The sequence below is a fragment of the Verticillium dahliae genome, genomic scaffold (assembly GCF_000150675.1).
Source record: "Verticillium dahliae VdLs.17 supercont1.22 genomic scaffold, whole genome shotgun sequence".
NCBI lineage: Eukaryota > Fungi > Ascomycota > Sordariomycetes > Glomerellales > Plectosphaerellaceae > Verticillium > Verticillium dahliae.
In genome coordinates this window covers 533,033-553,725 of record NW_009276918.1, presented here as the reverse complement: position 1 = coordinate 553,725, position 20,693 = coordinate 533,033, and the positions used below count along the sequence as shown (strand labels likewise).

At 55.0% G+C, this 20,693-nt stretch overlaps 8 protein-coding genes across 8 annotated transcripts; 6 read left to right on the top strand and 2 right to left on the bottom strand.

Moving 5' to 3' along the window:
- Positions 1 to 148: 148 nt before the first annotated feature.
- VDAG_08837 (G2/mitotic-specific cyclin-B) lies at positions 149 to 543 on the top strand (the record flags this gene model as incomplete). The annotated part of the gene is made up of 3 exons (XM_009651154.1): positions 149 to 172; positions 231 to 369; positions 422 to 543. 3 exons carry the CDS (start codon positions 149 to 151, stop codon positions 541 to 543), a joined length of 285 nt encoding a protein of 94 aa, XP_009649449.1.
- A 2,173-nt stretch (positions 544 to 2,716) lies between these two features.
- Positions 2,717 to 4,597, top strand: VDAG_08836 (PAP2 domain-containing protein; the record flags this gene model as incomplete). The annotated part of the gene is made up of 2 exons (XM_009651153.1): positions 2,717 to 2,907; positions 3,148 to 4,597. 2 exons carry the CDS (start codon positions 2,717 to 2,719, stop codon positions 4,376 to 4,378), a joined length of 1,422 nt encoding a protein of 473 aa, XP_009649448.1. The 3' UTR covers positions 4,379 to 4,597.
- A 78-nt stretch (positions 4,598 to 4,675) lies between these two features.
- Positions 4,676 to 6,317, bottom strand: VDAG_08835 (casein kinase II subunit beta-2). The gene is made up of 3 exons (XM_009651152.1): positions 6,014 to 6,317; positions 5,464 to 5,709; positions 4,676 to 5,346 (listed from the first exon to the last, which is right to left on the bottom strand). Exons 1-3 carry the CDS (start codon positions 6,155 to 6,157, stop codon positions 4,951 to 4,953), a joined length of 786 nt encoding a protein of 261 aa, XP_009649447.1. The 5' UTR covers positions 6,158 to 6,317; the 3' UTR covers positions 4,676 to 4,950.
- Positions 6,318 to 6,529: 212 nt separating this feature from the next.
- VDAG_08834 (uncharacterized protein) lies at positions 6,530 to 10,000 on the bottom strand (the record flags this gene model as incomplete). The annotated part of the gene is made up of 3 exons (XM_009651151.1): positions 6,530 to 7,295; positions 7,353 to 9,518; positions 9,572 to 10,000. The coding sequence occupies 3 exons, from the start codon at positions 9,998 to 10,000 to the stop codon at positions 6,588 to 6,590; spliced, it is 3,303 nt and encodes a 1,100-aa protein (XP_009649446.1). The 3' UTR covers positions 6,530 to 6,587.
- Positions 10,001 to 10,561: 561 nt separating this feature from the next.
- Positions 10,562 to 12,151, top strand: VDAG_08833 (THO complex subunit 3). Its single transcript, XM_009651150.1, has 5 exons — positions 10,562 to 11,004; positions 11,060 to 11,130; positions 11,201 to 11,439; positions 11,506 to 11,872; positions 11,926 to 12,151. The coding sequence occupies exons 1-5, from the start codon at positions 10,871 to 10,873 to the stop codon at positions 12,132 to 12,134; spliced, it is 1,020 nt and encodes a 339-aa protein (XP_009649445.1). The 5' UTR covers positions 10,562 to 10,870; the 3' UTR covers positions 12,135 to 12,151.
- Positions 12,152 to 13,589: 1,438 nt separating this feature from the next.
- VDAG_08832 (binuclear zinc transcription factor) lies at positions 13,590 to 16,875 on the top strand (the record flags this gene model as incomplete). The annotated part of the gene is made up of 6 exons (XM_009651149.1): positions 13,590 to 13,878; positions 13,956 to 14,343; positions 14,401 to 14,478; positions 14,841 to 15,528; positions 15,584 to 15,826; positions 15,891 to 16,875. 6 exons carry the CDS (start codon positions 13,590 to 13,592, stop codon positions 16,221 to 16,223), a joined length of 2,019 nt encoding a protein of 672 aa, XP_009649444.1. The 3' UTR covers positions 16,224 to 16,875.
- Positions 16,876 to 17,174: 299 nt separating this feature from the next.
- On the top strand, positions 17,175 to 19,317 carry VDAG_08831 (uncharacterized protein; the record flags this gene model as incomplete). Its single annotated transcript, XM_009651148.1, has 6 exons — positions 17,175 to 17,656; positions 17,718 to 18,231; positions 18,291 to 18,385; positions 18,458 to 18,641; positions 18,705 to 18,785; positions 18,856 to 19,317. 6 exons carry the CDS (start codon positions 17,175 to 17,177, stop codon positions 18,985 to 18,987), a joined length of 1,488 nt encoding a protein of 495 aa, XP_009649443.1. The 3' UTR covers positions 18,988 to 19,317.
- Positions 19,318 to 19,799: 482 nt separating this feature from the next.
- Positions 19,800 to 20,693, top strand: VDAG_08830 (acetate kinase; the record flags this gene model as incomplete). The annotated part of the gene is made up of 1 exon (XM_009651147.1): positions 19,800 to 20,693. The coding sequence occupies one exon, from the start codon at positions 19,800 to 19,802 to the stop codon at positions 20,691 to 20,693; it is 894 nt and encodes a 297-aa protein (XP_009649442.1).

Genomic DNA, 20,693 nt, shown 5'->3' with positions numbered 1-20,693 from the left:
GACCTTCTTCGCGGCATCTCCAAGCCGATAATTACGGACATTCAGTGCGCAGCCTCGGCCAAATATCTCACTGAGATTACCTTTTGGACCACCGCTTCCCTGGCCTACCGCCCCAGCCACGTCGCCCCGGTGCTATGCCTTGGTTCGTATGATCCTGGACCGTGGCGAATGGGTATGGCTCCTTTCATCCAAACTCCCATGTGTGTGCCTTATCTGACTTGGACCAACAGGACGAAACCATTGCGTACTACGCCGGATACACCGAGGAGGAGGTCGAGCCTGTTGCTCACTTGATGGTCGATTACCTCGCACGTCCTGTCGTTCATGAAGCCTTCTTCAAGAAGTATGCTAGCAAGAAGTTCCTTAAGGGTCAGTACACCCTTCGCTTGCCCCACTGCATCGTGATGCTTACAATGAACAGCCTCGATTCTGACCCGCTCGTGGGCAAAGAGAATGGCCGCCCACTTCGGCATCACGGACACACACCTCTCTCTGGACCAGATCTCGACACGCGAAGACGACAGTCACTACGGTCAATATTAATCATGACCATGGCTCTACGTCCGGCCAGGATGCGACGTGGACCATTGCGGATCACTCATGATAGGCCCGCCTCCGCTTACGGCTAATAGACGGATGACAATGCTCTCAATTCTCTCCCTCATACACACGTGTCATTGTTGCGCGCGGACAACTTCCAGCGACGAGCATGCACCTGCTGCTCCTTTGCAGCCTCGAAGGCACAAGCAGGCCTACATTGGACACGGCTGTGTTGCGTTTCTTTTCCTCTTATTTTCTATTCATTTCTGTCTGTGTGCATCTCGTTTCGGCTTGGTCGATTGGCACACGGGATCACTGGTATCCCTTTCCTATCACGATTGGCGCTTGGAGTCGAGGTTGTCTTTCGAAGACGGACTGGGTGGGGGTTGGGCACGACGGACCGCCGATTGGCGGGGGTTTGGATGACGAACCGACCAGTAGCCCCCTTTTGGGCTCTCTGGCTTGCCCCTTTTCAGGCCGCGGACTTGATGAGCTGGGAGGCGCTGGTATTCGGCCGTGTCCGTCGGGAATGTCGGTCGGCGGTGGTGAAAGCTGTGTCAAAATTGTACATAGTCATGCGTCGGTTTTGCTTTGGTTCATCAGGGAATGGGTAAATACATCTGCATTGTGGTTCATCATCGGGTGAACGCCATTCGCCATTTGGGGTCCGCTTGCACTCTCGCGATGTGACGTGGCTGCCAAGTGACGAGTTTGGGCGTGCCCTCAACGTTTCCATGTGTTTTTGCAGTGGGGGCCACAGGTGGCGGACTCTGTGGCGGGGGAGATCGAAGAGGCACGATTGTTGTTGGGGTCGTATTCGATCATGTGCTACCATGCTCGTCTGCTGCATGCACCTAAGGTAAGGTAGGTAAGGTAAGGTAGCAAGGTAGGTACCTAGCTAGGCACCTACCATGTAACTTTGAATGAAGAGGCATTGGAGTTGCTGAAATGATCCTCGCCTGATGCACTGCCACGCGACTACTTGCCCGATACGTCATGACTCGTCATTTTTCACGGCTCAGTCTCGACCTTCATTTTTCAGGGCGTTGGGGAATGTAGGCAGGCAAACCAGGCAAGCCTTCCAATTGTCCTTTGCCCACGATGTCCGGTGCGACCGTATTGCACTGACACGTGGATGACCAAGGCTTCGAGCAGAGCGATGGGAAAGCTTGCAGAGTCCTGCACCCAGGTTACCTTACCTTTGGGCGACGGCAAAGTCGGGAGGCGAGCAAGGCACGCGGGTAAGGTACCTAGGTAGGTAGGCTGAGGGCGATGCAGGGTTACATCAAACATGGGTGGTTCCTTTCCAAACAATGCTCTAGTGTCATGATCAACGTCTGCGCCTCCCTCTGCCGCCCGGGTTGATCTAACCGCGGCGAGGCGCTTTACTTGAAAGCTGGGAGAGGCCAATCGGCCAGCACAGCTTTCATATGTTCCCTGGTCGTTTATGTTCAACATTGGCGGGCGTTTGCTGCGCCAACATTTGTCTTTCTGTCTCTCTCTCTCTCCCCCCCCCCCCTTCCACCCTCCTCCCTCTTTCCCCCCTTCCTCACCCACATGCTCTAAACTCATCGCATAGCTTTGACGCCATTCACTTCCACGTACCGCCAGCATCATTGCTCAATCCCTTGCTCAACTTTAGGAAAGTTGTCGTCGTGCCTGAAGTCATCCATCGCGTCGACACCCTCTGGCTTTCTCGTGCTCCCCGGGATGTGACTCGGACCAGATTAGGTACGCGACATTCATCCCCACTTGCTGTGTGAGCGTTGTGGTAGTTCCAAGACACCACCGCCAGCCAGCCACTGGGAACGACGCAAAGACAAGAAATCCTCCACACAAACCGCTTCCCGCCATCCCACGCAACGAGTTTGGCAAAGTACTGCGTCGATAGCGCCTCCCGAACATTACCACCCCTTCTTGACAAGTAGCGCAAGCGCTAGCAGGCCAGTCGCAACCAAGGAAAGACCCGCGACTTGCCTCGATCGCGCTACCTACCCTAGGTACCTACCTTACCAACCGACCTTAGGTATATCAACCGGGCTATCCTTCTGGCTTCCGCCATCCGCTGCCTCCTCCCCCCCAAAAGACGACTTTTGCGCCGTCGCATCCCATGCCCGACTCCATCCCCCTCACCAACCTCAGTGTGTCGCCGTCATCAAGGCCAACATACTACAAAATGCCCGATTCCTCATCAGTCCAGCGCAAGGGTCGCTTCACGAAACCTCACGATCGCTCATGGACAGCCTCCCTCATTTGCTCATACGTCTTCGATTGGGTCGTTCTCGTCCTCGTCGCAGGAGCTGGCGGTGGTCTCCATCTCATCGAGCCAAACAAGCGTCCGTTTTCTCTTGTCGACCCCAACATCGCGTAAGTAGTTCACAAGCAAACCGCCCTTTATTCATCTCTTCCTCATCCCTCCCCTTTTTTCTCTCCGCTGGACATTTCAGGGACCCCGAAAAGGGGACCTGCAGCCAAGACACCAAGACTTACACGCGTCGCTTCCTCCACCCCACCCCTTGGCTTTCTCTTCTGTCGCCTTCTGCTGTCCTCTGTCGAGGATGTCCTCTGCGCCACTCATCTCAGACTAACTTTGTACTCTTTGCACAGGTTTCCCTTCACCGAAAGTGAGACGGTACCTGTATGGCTTCTGCTCGTACTGAACCTCTTTGTCCCCGCCCTCATCATACTCTTGGTGTGCTTGATCTTCGTCCCCGGCAACACTGTCCCCGAGGGTACACCCAAGTCTCTTGTCTGGAAGCGGAAGCTATGGGAGCTGCACGTTGGCCTGCTTGGCCTAGCCTTGGCTATTGTAGGCGCGTGGTTCATCACCAACGGAATGAAGAACATGTTCGGCAAGCCGCGACCTGACCTGCTGTCGCGATGCGAACCCGACCTGGCCAACTTTCAGCAATACATCATCGGAGGCATCGCTAGTGGATCAGCAGCCATACCCTCCAATCTTAACTTGGAGCAGCTGGTGGGCTTGGGGATGCTGGTTTCGCCCGACATTTGCAAGAACACCGACTCGAGCAAGCTTGACGATGGCTTCCGCAGTTACCCATCCGGCCACTCGAGTTCAGCGGCTGCCGGTCTCATCTACTTGTCTCTGTTCCTAGCCAGCAAGTTCGCTGTCACCATTCCCTTTGCCGCCAACAGAGGTAATGCCACATCCCAATCGGCATTTCCGTCACGTCTTCAGAAGGGCGGTTCCGGTCTTGGCCCCCAAGATGAGTCGCTGGGCACACCTGGTGCTGTCGCTGAGAAGGCCCTCGCAGAACACCACAAAATGGTCACAGCTCTTCGTCGACAGGCGGCCGCACCACCCATCTACCTTCTGTGCATCGTCGTCGTTCCGTTCTTCTTGTCCGTCTTCATCTCAGGGTCGCGGTGGTTCGATTACAGGCACCACGCCTTCGACATTCTCTTCGGCTATCTCATTGGTGTCCTAACATCCATCTTTGCGTTTTACTACTACCACCTCCCTATCCGTAACGGTGCAGGCTGGGCCTGGGGTCCCCGAAGTCACGACAAGGCATGGTGGTCTGGGGTCGGTTCCTACAGCTATGCTACCGACAAGAAGAATTTCATCAAGATCAGTGATGAGGAAGAAGCGCTGGGCCTGCAGAACTACGGCCGCCACAGTCCTAGTCCAAGCGGGTCAAGAGCGACGCACCGTGTCTTCAACGGTCACGCTGCTGATCATCGTGATCACGGTCACGAGCAAGCAGACTATTTCGATCCTGCCTCAGAGACACCATCAGGTCGACGCCTCGACAGCCGTCAAGATGGCCAAAGCATGGGTCATTTTGACCCCTACACATCTGCGCAGGCTCGCTAGGTCCTTGACCGTAGGTTAGAAGACCTTCATGCAAGGCGTCCTGCGCACGTGGTATAGAGGCCTCCAACGCGAGGCCGGATATTGGTAACGGCCTTTTTAGAATTGTGCTTTCTCGTCAGGATTTGGGCAGATTGGGTATGGTTGGGCGTCCGGATTTTGGTTAGCATGTATTCTCGATGCAGCTTCAGCACCATCGCCCAATGTAATCGAATCATTTTCAATGCCCTGGGAAAGTGACATGAAAGTGGGAAATCCTCGAAAACTAAACTAACTATGACTGCAGCATAGTGGTACGCCTTGGAAAAAAAAATGTTGCGTTGTATTGAAGGCGTTAAACAACCCCCCCGTGCTCCACATCGTAGAGACGTCTTCCTGGCCCTTTCTTGAACGGTTCGGGATGTGCCTCGGACGGGACTCCTGGCCGCGCCAAGGGAAAACGTTCATAACGTCATTACTAATTCCACGAGGGGGAAACTACATGATCCGTCCCCTCAGCCGCTCACGCCATTGCGTTTTGTCCAGTGGCATCCTGAACGACAGTCACTCTTGCATCTCCGCTCTCCTCCTCGAGGTCATCCATGTTGTCGTCCCTGAACCCGACCTCGACGTCCATCTTGCGCAGGCGGCGTCGCATGTCGTCCTTCTTCTGGTTCTGCCAACGTATGAGGGCCGCGGAGGCGTGCACCTTGAAGCCGTACACACGGGGTACGTATCGCTCGATACTCTTGGCGGGCACGAGCGTGGGGTAGACCTGGAAGAGGACGTTGTGGAAGGACGTGCCAAAGTAGGCGCCGTCGATGGCGGCGTGGCGCGACGACTTTGGGTTGTAAATGTCTTCGCAGCGGGTGCAGTAGAGCTTGACGGGCTTGAGGCTGGGGCACGTCGGAGAGGCCCATGGGCAGAAGAGGGTGGGATTGGCACATGACGCGAGGGCATTTGCCAAAGTCGGCCTTTTTGTACTTTTCGAGCTGATTGATGCAGGATTAGCCAAGATGGTCAGCTCGAGGGGAAAGGGGGAGGGGGGGGGGGCGCAATGCGAATAAGAGGTATAGGGAGGGAGTTCCAGCGGGAAGGGAATGGCTCACCATCTTTTGCAGGCCTCGTGTTGTGACAATGTAGCGTGCGTGGACGAGGCCGTACAGGTGACGGGCGGATTTCTCAATGGTTTCTCTCATGTCGTCGTCGCAGTCGAGGTCGAAGACGTCGGTGACCAGGTCGAGGGCGTATTGATAGTACTGGACCTCCGTGTTAAGGCCGGTCAAGTTGAACCGATCGGTGAGGTAATCCTCGTCGATTTCGCAAAAGTACTCGTTGCCGCGGGACGAGATGAACTATTCAGCAGGGTATATCAGCACATGATCGTACAAATCAAGACGGGTGTCCCCCAAAAGACAACGAAAACATGATGCCGTCACACGACTTGATGGGCGTCATGACAGAAAGGGTGAGCATCCTCGACAAGTGGCCATGGTCGAGTGGGGGGGAAGAGGCGTGAGAAGAGGTAGGTGCAGTGCAAGGGATAAAGCTGGTGTCGTGCTTCGCGCCCATGTTGTCTGTTTCGACGTTGATGGACGCCTCCCGCGAGCAATACGTGCGCAATCCAGCAGGCAGAACGGCAGGTGGGATTTGTCTTACCCAGTCCCTCCAATAGCTAGTGTAGTCGCTATCGGACTCGCTCACAAAGTCTTCCATGGTGCGGGTGCTGGGCATCAAAGACACCAAGGCCGCTACGGCTCGTACTGTAATCGCGTCTTCTTCCTGGTCTGTATTGTGGCCCATCCAAAGGGTATCGCGCCGTTTGCTGGCTGGGTGTCGAAGTCTGTGAGGTAAGAAGAACTCGGATCAGGGTGGTAGCTTGTGGCCGATGGCGCTCACAGGCGTGCTTCTGCGGCTCTGCTATGCGACGGTCGTTCAAGCAGTCTACCGCACGAGAAGTGATTGATACAGTCAAGACAAGATCCCATGCGGTGCCGTGGGGAAGCGAGGTGGGGGGGCTGTGTGCGCCAGTACTGCTGGTTATCGGGCGGCATCTTATCGTGCGGTAAAAACGCCCACCACAAGCCACTGTTGCTGACAAGGGAATGCACATATCCAGTAGTTGTCAATAGCGAGGCGACCGTATCGAACAGTTCAGGCAAAGGGAACATCAGGCAAGTCCATAGGACCTTGGTAGGCCTCATTCCTACATGCAAGCGACCTCAACTTGTGCTCAGCGTCGCTCTGACGAGAAGCTCGCCGCGTCGCTTCCGGAAAGTGTGTCAGACTCTTCTCCATCCTCGCTCGTCTTTGAACCCAGACCGTTCAGCCCCCTGCGGCTCACTGGGAGTCGCAAATGGCTTAATCCTCCTCCCGGCGACGGTGAGTCGCTGATGCGTTCTATTGACACATTGACTTGTTCCATCGCATCCCTCAATGTATCTCCCGTCTCGTCCATTGCCGCCAAGAACCGTGCCAACTCTTTGCAGAGATCCCAGTCTTGTTCGCGCATGGCGCGTGACAGAAGTCTCACAGTTTGCTCAGGGGCAGAACCCAGTTCATCCAACGTATGAAGAATAATCAGGTAGCCTCCGGCTGTCTTGAGTGAGCCACGGAGAAGAGACTCTTCAAAAAGCTCCTGCACCGGCGGCAGGTAGGCGAACAGAGTCCGCCACTGCCTTGCTTCTGTCTTTCTCGTGCACTGCACAACAACATCGAGGTACTCCTTGAAACAGGACAGAAGTGACAGCACTCGTGGAAGAATCGCTTTCTCTGGCACGGGCGCAGAATCCACCTCGTCGTCCAACACCTGATGGAGCAACATCTCTAGCGCATGAGGAAAATATTCGAGATGCTGGAACTGCTGTGCCAGGCTGACAGCATCGGCAGATCTGTTATCCACGAGGAGGAAACGAAGAATGTTGGGTAGGAAAAGATGTGTCTGCCGGATCACGTTAGAGAAGTTCTCGAATCTCGAGCAAAAATAGGTTAAACTGACCCTGATGGTGAACCGGAAAAGGGAGAAGTTCAGGTCACGCCTTTGTACCAAGTCAGCTTCCACACCCAGAAGAATGCCCTTGGCTTGCAGAGTTGAGAGAGGATAGAAGTCAATCGGTATGGATACTGTCGCAGGAAGGTCGCCAGAGGATTCGCCTGATGCTGCCCGCATAACATCCTGCAGTTCGGGCCACACCTTGAACTCGGTGCCATCAAACACCCACAGCGCATTCCTTAAGCTTGTGTCCACAGTCTTCGTCGAGTTGTTTTGCGGAGACGAAGCAAGGACGTCCTGGGCCGGCTGGTCCCTCATGCTGGCATAAAACTCGACGTTTTGCGAGATGACTCTCATGTCGTACTTGAGATGCCCTTCGCTATTCACGGACGGGCACAGTAGAACAAGCTTCGCGTCGACAAGGAATAGCACGGAAGCCACGGCAACATCCTGCGATGGGTCGCCGTCGACAAGTTGGCTTTCCGGTAAAATCCAGCTAAGCCCACGCACTCTGGCTGGAGACCTGACGATGCCATGGAATGCAATCTGACCAAGCTGCACCAATCTCACCGAACCGGCATAAGGCGTGAAGATGAAGTGGTACAGTAGATTTTCGTAAGTGTACACCAGAAGCGAGTCTTCACCCGACGTCGTGATCAGAACGATAGGGGCGGATACCGGCTGGGAATGCACAACCATCGAACCGTCCAAAGCGGCTTCTCTGGAGTACAGTCGTATCTCATGCGTGCGGTTGACCTCAACCGCAGCTATGAGGATATGCTGGTACCAACACATGCCACCCCTAACTTGGAACTCGTTCTCGGCGGCCTCGTTCATAAAGGTCTTCCACCGTCCACTGTTCACGCTATAGTGGGCCAGTCCACGCCTGCCGGCTACGGCGACGTAACGACCGTCAGGAGAAATGACAGTGTGCCGTATTGGCCACTGGTTGAGAAGATATGCTGGCGGGATTTCGGCTGTGTGCCAAAGGAAGGGTTCTGCCGATATGGATGCCAGGTCGGGGAGATCGTAGCCACGGTATATCATGACGCTGGTGCTCGTTTGTAAGACAGTGCGGAGCAGATTCGCAGAGTTGTAACAGCCTGCTACCGCACTCCTGGCCATCTCCATCGCCCATATGGCTTCGCGGTCCCGACTTGCTATCAACAACTCTGAGCCTCCTCCAAGCCACACGGCGTCAATGACAGATGAAAGCCAGTCTTCGCCAGCCGTCTCTGCAACCGAGCCATCGAAACTGAAGCTGTGGCTTCCAAGCTTGCCATACACGCTCCATGTTGCCCACCCTTTCTCGAACCCGGCGAAGAGGCAATAACCATCTGGCGAGTAGCTCAGCGTTGTAAGGGCGCCTGAGACAGTGTGAGAAACAGGGAGTGTGTGGACATGAGACGGTGGGATATTGCCAGCATAGTCGCGTGCTGAATACACGTGAATGCTGCCATTGGCGCAGCCGACGGCTATGAGGGAGAACCTCGCATTGATAACAGCACGTCGAGCGTGATCGAACTTGCCCCGAGGTGAGTGGAAGCAGTAACCCTTAAAGAGCTTTTTTGGATCTGCCTCGCCCTCGGCTAACTTTCGGGCTGACACACGCTGGACAGCATGCGCCTTGCCATCGCTAGTGATCCACGTCGACAGGTTCATCGGCCGGTCATGAGTCATCTCCGTAATGGTGATCTTCTTGTCCAACCACCCCATACGACTGATCATCTCAGTCTTGGTCTGACTTCCGCTGTTGTCGGGAGTCCACCGGATGCATTGCACAGCTGCTGGCTTCCTTGTTGCCACCACCAGCTCGTCATCGAGGGCAAGTGCGCTTTCGATTCCTGCATCTACCTTGATGACCATCCTGAAACGAACGCTGACATCGCGAACGCCCGCTCCCTCGCCCGGGCCCCAGAGAAATTGGTCAGGTGCACTACCTCCAGGTCCGGCGTGTATTTGGCGGCGTCGTTGGATATTGGCATAGCTGGGGAAGTAGGGTTTGTAAACGTGGGCCTCGGAGTCTGTGGCGAGGGAGTACGTGATGAGATAGCCCTGTGTCGTGTGGACAACCAGGATGGCCGAGTCGGGACGCATGAGCAGATCGAAATTCTCGCCATAGGTACTGAGGGACGACACAGATCGAACGACGACGGCGAGGATAGCGGTAGGCTTGAAGGGTCAGAGAGTCATCTGCAGACTGCCGAGGATTGGACGCAACCCACCTTTGTCTGCCAAACAGCCATGGAGGTCGCTGTGATGACGGCAAACAGCGATCCACTGCGGGAAGTTCGCAGTGCCAGGACAGGATCTTTTAGGGGCAACTTCACAGCGTCGGGTATCTGCGTTGACGCGAAAGCTGCGGAATCGGGTTGGTCTGGATCGCCTCGCTCCACGGACTGAACCGCAGGCGTTGCGGGCGTTGCAGGCGTTAGGGGAGTCGTCGACTCGACAGATGGTTCCGGCAGTGCATTTTGCGCCCCGTTCTCATGGAAGGGTTCGGTCGAGGATACATATGGGTGTTGTGGTCGCTCGTTGATTGTGGCTCGGTCAAAGGGGTTGGTGATGCCATCTTCAGAGACGATGAGGTCGAACTCTGGTCCAGAACTACTACTCGTCGCGTAGGTCTTTGGAGTGCCGATAGGCCAGTACATGTTGGCAATGCGCCGCAGCGGAAATTGATGGCGGGCTCCGGTCCAGGGTTACTGTCCGATCATGGCCGTCCTCGTTAGGTTGAATGAGGGTGCTCAGAGGATGCGGAAAGTACAGGTGTGCACTGCTTAGCAGCGGCTAAAGCTTCTTCGCAGGAGAATCGATCGAATCGCATGGCCTGGCTGTATTCAGGGAGTGTGCTGTACTATGGAGGTTCGACAATGGCACGGCGTCAAGTGCGGTAAGTCGATGCTTCGATGATAGAGCATCGCGAGCTCCGAACCGCGTTTGCAAGTAGTGACAAGCTTCGGAGCTTCTGGTCTCAGACCGTACAGCATGTCCGGGTCCCCGCCAGCTAGGACGCACGTATGCACTGGTCTACCCTGGTCAGGGGTTACCTGTGTGAAAGGGCGAGAGGCGAGGTTGGTGAGGCTGGCAGGTGGGTCACCGACCGGCGGGGATCCACCCCATCTCCAGAGGTAAGCAGCTGGTGCCTTTTGTCCGCTTTCGGTACCCTATGAGTACTTGCAGGGCATTACCCATTGCTATATTTCCTGTCAGAGGGGCTGTCAAGAAGAATCACTTTATTCGGAGTGCTCAGTCTACCTTATGCTCGCCCTGAGCTCCCGGACTGTGTAGTTGGTTGGAAGTGCCACGAACCAACTTCTATGAGACATAAGACACTCATCCGACATCGCACAATACCTCGCGCCTCTCTCTCCCTCTCAATCTCAGCACCGGTTCCGTGCATGGTTGCTTCTCTGTCTTATCCGACCTCTTCCCTTCCCACACATACACAGACACACACAAGCACACGCACAAAGAGTCGCACAGCCACTCGCTCATAGAGGAGTCTCAGCCCGTACATCGACATGGCACCCCTCTCTCGCCCGAAGACAAGTCTCCCAAGGGAACGATTCACCACGTACTTGAAAGATATTAAGATACAAACGTATCAGGACCCCAGCTTCGGCTCCAGTTCTCGCAACAGCGGCTCATCACGCAGGTATTTAGCCTTCGTCTTTATAGAAGAAATTCATGTTTGACAAGGCAAAAAGTAGCATATGGTCCATTTCTTGGAACCCAACTGGTTCCCTCATTGCCACGGGAGCGGATAGGATACTTCGTGTCTGTCAGTTGAGCTACTCGTGTCCTTTCTCCTGGCACTCACGTTTTCGTAAGGTTGACTGACCTTTCTGCAGGGAATCCTGAAAAGCCCGTTGCACGCTTCTCGACTGAGCTCAAGGGGCACACAGCTGCGATTGCCAAGGTTGCCTTCAATCCTGCCAAGGATGCAGAGCTCTGCAGCATCAGTTTTGATGGCGTGGCCAAATTCTGGGACGTTCGAAGCAAAACCTGCACCAACGAAGTCAAGGGCCTCGGTGAAGCCTTCACGCTGGCATGGGCCCCAGATGGCGAGACCCTCGTGGTAGGCAACAAAGTGAGTGGGCGCCGTTCAGAGTTCACAGAAGCGATGCTACTGAGAACGTGCTGACCAAGGGCGTAGGCGGACACGCTCTTTCTACTGTCTCCTACCCAAACGGCACCCTTGTCCACTCACACGCAAGATGTGCAGACAAACCAGGTATCGTTCTGTTGGAGTGGAGAGAAGGTCTTCCTGACCACTGGCGAGGGTCGTGTCCGTATTCTTTCGTATCCCGACTTTCAGCCACTACTTCACCGCGAGGGCCCAGACGGGGCCATCGAGTTCACGCTGGATGGCCACGCTTCACAATGCCTCTCGGCCGAGATGCAGCCGACTGCTCGTTATCTAGCGACAGGTGGGTATGATTCCATCATTGCGCTCTGGGACACGACAAACTGGATCTGCCAGAACACGGTCACCACGTCTGTAGGCCCTGTCCGAAGCATCAGTAAGTTCTCCATTCATGTCGCTGGTGCGCATCCCTGATCAAGGATATCACAGGCTTCACGTTTGACGGCAGTTACTGTGTGGGAGGAAGCGAACAGGGTGCTGGCCTCGATGTTTTCCACACGGAGACGGGGGATACTATCCACACCATCAAGACGAGCGATCCCAGCCCAGTGGTGGCGTGGGCGCCTACGCGCTATTACCTCGCCTTCATAGACCAGAATGCCCTTCGCATCGCTGGTATCGATACAGAACGGAAATAGAGCTCTACAGGAGGGTGCTACGCTCTCTACATGTCAGTATTGTTCCGGAAAGTAAGAACCCGAGAGCTGGGGGCCGAGGTGCGTGTCAGTCAGCGCGGGCATACTTCAGACCGACATTTGGGGGGGATGTATAGTTGTGCCTTTCCTGGATCGCCGCTTGCAGTGGCTTGTGAATGGCCATTGGGACACCAGATTACTCGGCCCTGGCAACGCTTGTGTCGAGCTTCCTACGCCGGACCTCGAGGCATCTGCGCAGAGGAACCAGCCTTGTTGATCTTTGGGAGATGACGATGACGAGGTGCAAATTTGCTGCCTAGAGCCAAAACATGTGCGTCGCCTGGCATCGCCTGGCAGGCAAATGGTAGATCGCGGGAGTGTAGAGCTGGGCCCAGTGCAGGACTTACGCAACACCAGAGCCTGCCTGGCAGAAGACAATGTGCTGTTGCATCGCTGTGCGCAGCGAGTGCGGGGGCGGCAATGGATCGATGGGCCGAGTCAGTGTGCTGGATTGACCTTATCCCTGTCGGTACCTGGTGGAAAGCAGTAGCAATGAAGGTGTGTGGCTGAGCTGCGCCCTGCCCAGGTGAAAAGCCATTTGTACGTGAAGTGAGCGCGGCACCGGCTTGTACGACTGGTGCATGAGGCAACTCCGAGGCTTATGACATGGGCGCAAATTTGTTCTGTACCTGGCTGTACGCTCTCTCAAACGAAGCCCTCTGAGGGCGGGGGGCAGGCATAGGTAGGAAGAGGCGTTGGGGATCGCATGTCACCCCCCAGACAAGACCCCCCAGAAAAGGGGTCCTTGTCTGGCGTGATCCCCTTGGACACTCGGCTACAGACTATCGGTACCCACTACATGTTCTTCCTTCAGATATCTAGGCACCAAGACCACCTAGCAAGCCAGGTAGGCCCCTCCCTACAACCGTGCTAGGTACTGTAGACAGTTCACTAAGATTCGCCGGGAATGGGGCTTGCTGATAGGCTTGACACTCACCACGTGAAGTTGAGTCGCAGATACATGCATAGGTAGTGAGCTGACTGCTCAGCCCATCCGTCTTATCAACAACCTTTCCACTAACCCCCCCCCCCCGATTTTCAGGCGGGTCAACCATCTTCGCCTTGAGACAGAACTTCAATTGAGCGACCCGATAACATCTGCGTCGCGCGACAGATCATCTACCAGTTCCAACATACGACGAACCAGAATCGCCCCCTTCACCCCAAAACAGATCGCGAATAAGCCCTCTGGCATGACAGTGACTGGCCTCTTCGCAGGCTCTCATCTCCCACTGCCCGATTGCGAAACCGCCCGACCGACTCTCTGCAACCCCGTCGAACCTCCACACCACCCACCACCAACTGCCGCGACTTGGGAACCCAAAATATCGCGAACAGTGACCCGGCTGTGGCTGCGGTCCATCTCCTCTCCTTTGGACCCGATCGTTCAGCCTCACCATGTCTCCCCCTTCACCGACGACATCAACCGAACAAGATGGCGGCGGCATTCCGTCTCGTCATCGAGCCGTGTCTCCCAAAGCAGAGCTAGACACTGCCGACAACAGAAGCATACCCAAACCAAAGCGCCTGGCCTGCATGATCTGTCGCAAAAGGAAATTGAAATGCGACGGCATCAAACCCAGCTGCAGCACATGCACCAGGCTCGGCCACTCGTGCGCATACGACGAAGTGCGTCGAAAGAGCGGCCCCAAGCGGGGCTATGTCAAGGCTTTGGAGGAGCGTCTCAGTGAGCTTCAACCCCCTCGCTGCCCTGGCGTTGCGCCCCGTGTTTCGCGCCTACTGATCGTGTGCTTCTATCTGCAGAGCAAGTCGAAACCCTCCTCAACAAAACCAAAGACTCGGCAACAGGTGCCGATGCCAATACGGCCGCGCCTCTGAACCTTGACACCGCATCAGCTACCCGCGTCCAGCTGTCACCCGCCGCCGCCGCCGCCGGTGGTGGCTTCAGCGGCCAGAACGCCACGCTCACTCTTCGAGGCGACGGCGACATGGACCGCTGGCAGTTTGCGGGCGAGTCGCCTCAACCTGGGCCTCCCATGGACGACTTCAACTTCAACACGAGCATGACCCCCGGCTTAAACCCCAACATGCCGATGGGAATGGGCAACCTGAATAATACGAACTTCCCATGGGAAATGATAGGACTTGGTCTGGAGGAGCCCCTGCCACCACAAGAGACCATCGATGAGCTGTTTGTTCGACCTTCTATGCTTGGCATGTCACGCAGCTAACAGTAGCACCTATGCAGGCATCAGATCTACTTTGAGAAGGTCCACCCTTCCATGCCAATGATTCACAAATACAGGTATCTGGCGGCCATGAACCTGTTAGTATGACCCTCTGCCTCCCGCGACCGTTTTGAGCTGATGACTGTGCTTTAAGAGCCCCAAATCAACGTCCACCCGTTGCACTCCGATACGCAATCTGGACCTTGGCTTGTTCCATTACAGACAAGTACATCGACTTGAAGGACTTGTTCTATCAACGTGCACGTAAGTACGTGGAAGGTGATTATGTCAAAGGCTACGGAGAACACATGATATCTGTCGCCCATGCACAAACCCATGTTTTGTTGGCCTCATATGAATTCAAGATGATGTATTTCCCAAGAGCATGGATGAATACGGGGGCGGCAGTCCGCTTGTGTCAAATGTGAGTAGCGACAGCATGCTAAACTTGCCGTCGCAGAGCAGAGTCACTAATGTCATCCAGGATTGGTCTTCACCGCTTAGATGGGGCGGGCCTCGACGTCAAGCAATGCCTTCCACCCCCGCGCGATTGGACCGAGCGCGAAGAGCGGCGGCGCACGTTTTGGATGGCATTCTGCGAGGATCGGTATGCGAGCATCGGCACCGGCTGGCCCATGACCATCGACGAGAAGGATATTATGACGAACCTGCCATCTTCGGACGAAGCTTTCGACATGAGTAGGCCTGAGCAGACGCAATCCCTGCAAGACAGCATGAGTCCCGCAGGAGCAAGCAAACTCTCATCTTTCGGCGGAATTGTGCTCATGGCCTGTCTCTTTGGCCGTAACCTTATCCATCTTCACAGACCCGACGTCGACGACCGAGACAACGACCTCAACGGCGAGTTCTGGAAACGTCACAGGTCAATGGACAACATTATCCTCAATACATCGCTCTGCCTGCCGCCTCACATCAAGCTGCCTTCCGGCCTCAGCAACCCCAACATTGTTTTTACCAACATGAGCATCCACACCTCGACAATATGCCTTCATCAGGCGGCTATTTTCAAAGCTGATAAGAACAAGCTACCGGCATCAGTGAGTGCCGAAAGCAAAGTCCGCTGCATTACCGCTGCCAGCGAAATTGCGAGTATCATGAGGATGATATCGCACATGGATCTAAGCTGCGTAAGTCTTGTCTGGCACCGTTACATTACGACAAGGTTCTCTAACAAGCCTACAGATGAACCCTTTTATTGCGTTCTGCCTCTATGTGGCTGCGAGGGTATTCGTGCAATACCTCAAGAGTCGACCTGATGACAGTCAGACGGCAGATTCGTTGCGTTTTCTGTTGTCAGCCATGAATGCTCTGAAGCGCAGGAACCCCCTTACGGAGTCATTCTTGGTACAGCTAGATGTCGACCTCGAAGCTTTGGGGATGAGAATTCCGAAGCTGAGAGCTGCATTCCCACGAAGCGGCGACAGTGTACGTTTTCCCTCACCGCCGCATGGCCCTTGATGTTGTTGACTGACATTGTCGCGTGATTTAGCCGGATGCCACCGCCGCGGGAAGGCGCTGTGATGAAGAAGGTGCTTCAGGAATTCTGGCTTACAGGAGTGATTGCAACTACACGAATGGCGATGATGCCGTTCCAGTCACCGGCCCTGGCATTGCCGAACCGGTTTCGGGTACTCAGCCTGTGAGCAGAACTATCTCGGACTCGTCCGGCTTCTCGGGCCAGCGCTGGCTTGGTCCAGACGCTGGATTCGCTCAAGAAGGAGGTGCCTCTCGCGTGCCTTTGCAGGGCATGGTCCTGACACCTGGGTCAGGTTCGTTTCGGGGGCTCGCGAAACGGTACAGTTGCTGGGTTCGGACAGACTGAAAGCAGCCGGCGACAACACTATTGGGCTCGCCAGATGGCGATCAGTTTTAATCGACCGACACCCAATTCAAGCTCAGCCTCTGAACATCGAAGCGGGCCGACTGCATCAGTGGGCATGGAAGGATCCAAACAGAAACTCGTTCGAAGCCAGTCCAGCCTCTAACAACCCAAGCGCTAATATCGGGGTGAATGGCGAATCCACCACTGCTGGCTTCTTCGCCGACTCACAAGGGTTCAACCTGGGTCCCACCGGGATGACACCCGGGGCCAGGTTCCAGATGGGTGACAGCCCTGTGGATGCCTACGGCATGGCGTCCAACGGGTGGCCGGGCATGCCAGGTCAGTCAGGCATGACCCCAATGAGCGAGGGGGTGCTACGATCGCTCATGAATATGGGACCGATGGACGCGATGGATCTGTCATCGTGGGAGTCGGGAGCCTAGCTGGTCGCCGTCCCCTTGATGATGTGAATCTACAGCAGAATGAGGAGTTCGGGGAGATATTTCTTGATGAAGGCACAACACGTGCCAATGTACGACTAATTTTCCCACTCAGTATTGAGGGTTCACGGGGGAGCAGGGTGGATGACGGGGTATTCGATGGCCTGGTAGGTCGGCGTTGGTGGCTTTAATCGAGATCGATTCAATCATGGCAAACTTGGGTTGATGAACTGATTTGGTGCCTTGAAGAGTGTTGAATGGTCCGGATAGTATGGCTACTTGGTTCTTGGTACTGCTAGTAATGCAATACCACCGGTATGCATCAATACATGAATGCCCTACTATCCGATTTTTGAGTCCAGAAAGAGTCGCTTCTTTTGATCACATGGACCTCTGCTGAACTCCCCAAAGCTCAATCAACCACGATCCGTCTACTACTCGATAAAGCAGCAACACCGATCAAACCGGCCCACGATCCCCTACTTGTATCTACCGGCCGCGTTCGATAGTCATGCCTGAATCCGGGCCGCCGTCGTTTGACTTGGGGAATGGTGGACCTCCGATCATGTCACATTACCAGGCGGCTCTTCACGGAGACGTCTTTCACCAGGATTTGTCTCACACGACCAACTGTGCCTCGCCCGATGTCCCAGTCGCGACTTCTCCCCCAGTGACAGAGGCCAACGTGCGGCATCTGATGAATAGTCGCGACGAAACAGGACAGACCGCTCACTCAACACAGGGACAAGCGCTTCCGGTGCCGAGCCCAGCGGGCCAACCTTCTCATTTCGAGGCCTTGCCACCCCCCTTCAACCCTCAACTTGACCCTCGTCTCACGCCAACCGGGGTTCCTGCTGCCGTACCAGGCCATGTACCGTCACAGAGCGCACAGCCCGAAGACGCTACAGCCTATGTTCTGGATCCTCCTGAGTTGCAAGAATGGAGACAGCGCTTGTTTGACGCGGACGGTGTCATAGTCTTGACCAATGAACAGTATTTGATCACGAACAATCCCTAGACATCTCCTTTTGATTCTGACCTCGACATTTACCAGATACAACACGTATTTTCCGCATGTTGACAATGTCTACTCTCATCGCAGCTCGCAAAAGTATAAGCGGAAGCCATTCGTCTCTCATTACTATGACTGCAGGCTCAAGGGGCGGCCACCGGGAACACCCAAGTCTGACGACCCGAACAAGAAGAAGCGAAAGCGTGCTGTTCGCGAATTGAATCAGTGTGATGTGAAGATCAAGATCACCGAGTACTTCCCCGGCGCCACACTGCACGATCTAGATGACGGAACGTACACGCCTGTCAACTTGCCGCAGAGCGCTCTCAGCAGCGGCGGCGACCGTCGCTTCCGTGTTCTCCCAGCTGACGCCAACGATGTGCCAACGGACGTAGGCAGAGACGGCCAGAAGTTCTATACTATACAGCGCGTCAATGGACACTTGAGCGGCAGTGGCATAGCTGGACCACATCGTCACACCTTGGCCAGGAGTGACGAGGTCAAGAAAAACAGCGTACTCCGTTTCCTGGCGAAGCAAGAGCAAGCGGCCAAAAAGGTATAAAATGAACATTGGTGTGATTTGACGCTGGTCGTGAAGGACTAACACAGTCATAGATACAAACTTCTAGAAAAGCCTCTGAAGCAGCAGCAGCGACGATCAGGAAGCACTCGAAAGATTGTGACACAAAGTTCTTTGCAGCCTGTTATTGGTACGTCCTCTTTCAACGTTTGTACTTATTCATACCTGGTAACATCCGTCGAACTAAATGATCTTGCCATAGTCCATTTGCGCAGCGAATCTGGATAGCTTTGGAGGCGAAGAAGCTGCCGTACCAGTACGTTGAAGTTGACCCCCACCGCGCACCACTGCCGAGGCAACTTCTCGAAGCCAACCCCCGAGGCACTGTGCCTGCCATCAAGCAAGGGGATTGGGCCTGCTCCGGGAGCACAGTGATTCTCGAATATGTAAGACGTTCTGTAGCCCAAAGAAAGGGCCAAGCATTTGAGCAGGACTGACATGCGTCGCAGTTGGAAGATGCCAATCCAGCAAATTCCCTCTTCCCACCAGACGCTCGTCTCAAGGCGAACTGCCGGGTTTGGATTGATCATGTTCGTGCCCTAGTCGTCGATTCCATAAAGGTGTTTGTTTCCTCGAGGACTCGATTGACACAGTCTATAGATCACCACCATGATCGTGCCCTCGTTCTTCAAAGTCCTTAGGAACGTGGATGAAACGCTTCGACCAATATGCATGGACCAGTTACAGCGACACATCACAGAACTGGTGCTTGCTGCAGACGAGCAAGTATGACAATGCTTATTCATGTCGTGTGGCTGGCTCCAAATGGAGCACGTAGTAAGACCTGCTAACGTCGAGAGCAGGGCCCGTTCTTTCTTGGTGACGCGCTTTCAATAGTCGATGTCCACTTCGCGCCAATAGCCCTCCGACTATCCCGCATGCTACAGCCAGCTCGCGGGTGGACGGAGCCCTCGCCCAATCTTCGCTGGGAGACGTGGTTGAATGCGATGAAAACAACCCTCACGTCCAAGCAACGACGAGTTCCAGGGATCTCTACCTCAGTACCATGGACCTACTAGCGCAAGATCCTAGTGTGTAGATTTAATAGAGGAGACTCAATTGCATCCGACCACATTGGAGTCGTGGACAAAAGTCAAGTCCATGTCGGTTTCCGCATTCTGCCCGCTAGATCAGCCCACCATGTATCGACGTCACCGTGGTGCAGCTCCCCCCACCCCACCTCAACCCATTTCCAACTGAAAACAATCGAGACCTGCCGCTGTCCTTCGAGAGCAATCATCAGGCCACTCTAGCTACCATTCCAACCCAAATCGTGACCCTTCGCGCCACATACAAACCCTTGTGTACATACATACCGAAGCCGCCTCTCCGAGGGCTTGCTCTTATCAAGATCCGTTGTCTACAGTATCAGTCTAGCGCAGTCCTGACATTGCCATTCGTGCAAGCATCAGACCATAAGCAGTCGCGCGTCACTCAGCCTTTTCGGCTTAACAGCACTGCTCTACCTCTATGGGGCGAGAGGAGCGGAAAGGCAAGGCAAAACCCCTTCGTCAAAATACAGATAATCTAGAAACTGGTCAAACATGAAAGGTCATCCTCGCCATCAATGCGGGGTCCAGCTCGAGTCAAGATCTCCGTCTACTCCGCTGAGTTCCAGCAAAAAGCCCCGCCAATTCGCGGAAACGCAGATCAGCGGATTGACAGCCCCGCCTGCCCAATTATCGTACACCCGGAATGGCGTCACCGTCAAGAAGTCCGAGAAGCTGCAAGAAGAGCAGGTCAAGAGCCAGGACGACGCTTTCAAGCTTCTCCTGAAGACGTTGATTGAAGATCAGGAGCTGAAGGAGATTCAGGCGAAAGACGACATTGGCATCACCAGCCACAGAATCGTCCATGGGGGGGACTACACGGCTTCCCAAATCATCACGCCCGACACGTACCATCACCTGGAGAAGCTCAGTGACCTCGCGCCCCTGCACAACGGTGCCGCCCTGACCATTGTCAGGTCTTGCATCGACGAGCTCCCCGACGCGGTCAATGTGGCCTGTTTCGATTCTCAGTTCCACTCTACTATCCCGGAGCACATTCGCACGTATCCCATCAACATCGACGTTGCAAAGAAGAACCATCTCCGGAAATATGGCTTTCACGGCATCAGCTATTCGTTCATCACGAGGTCTGTGGCTGATTTCCTGAAGAAAGACGCCGCCGATCTCAACATCATCGCGCTTCATCTGGGCAGCGGCGCCAGCGCCTGTGCCGTTAGACAGGGCCAGAGTTGGGACACCAGCATGGGCTTGACGCCCCTCGCCGGTCTCCCCGGCGCGACGAGGAGCGGAAGCGTAGATCCAAGGTACGTCGTGGTCTCCCCACCTTTCCGTAATCGCAACCCCGCCCCCCCCCCCCTCCCCTGTAGAGAGTTGGGGACAAAGAAGATAGAGAGGCGGGAAGTTTGGGGGGGGGTGTGGCGCGGATAA

Bases quoted from the DNA above. Each gene is read 5' to 3' on its own strand.
- VDAG_08835 (XM_009651152.1), bottom strand. From the start codon at position 6,157: ATGGGCCACAATACAGACCAGGAAGAAGACGCGATTACAGTACGAGCC. The intron at 5,710-6,013 runs GTAAGACAAATC...CCTGCTGAATAG, and splicing joins CTAGCTATTGGAGGGACTGG to TTCATCTCGTCCCGCGGCAA. The intron at 5,347-5,463 runs GTGAGCCATTCC...TGCATCAATCAG, and splicing joins CACGAGGCCTGCAAAAGATG to CTCGAAAAGTACAAAAAGGC.
- VDAG_08833 (XM_009651150.1), top strand. From the start codon at position 10,871: ATGGCACCCCTCTCTCGCCCGAAGACAAGTCTCCCAAGGGAACGATTC. The intron at 11,440-11,505 runs GTGAGTGGGCGC...CCAAGGGCGTAG, and splicing joins CCCTCGTGGTAGGCAACAAA to GCGGACACGCTCTTTCTACT. The intron at 11,873-11,925 runs GTAAGTTCTCCA...AGGATATCACAG, and splicing joins AGGCCCTGTCCGAAGCATCA to GCTTCACGTTTGACGGCAGT.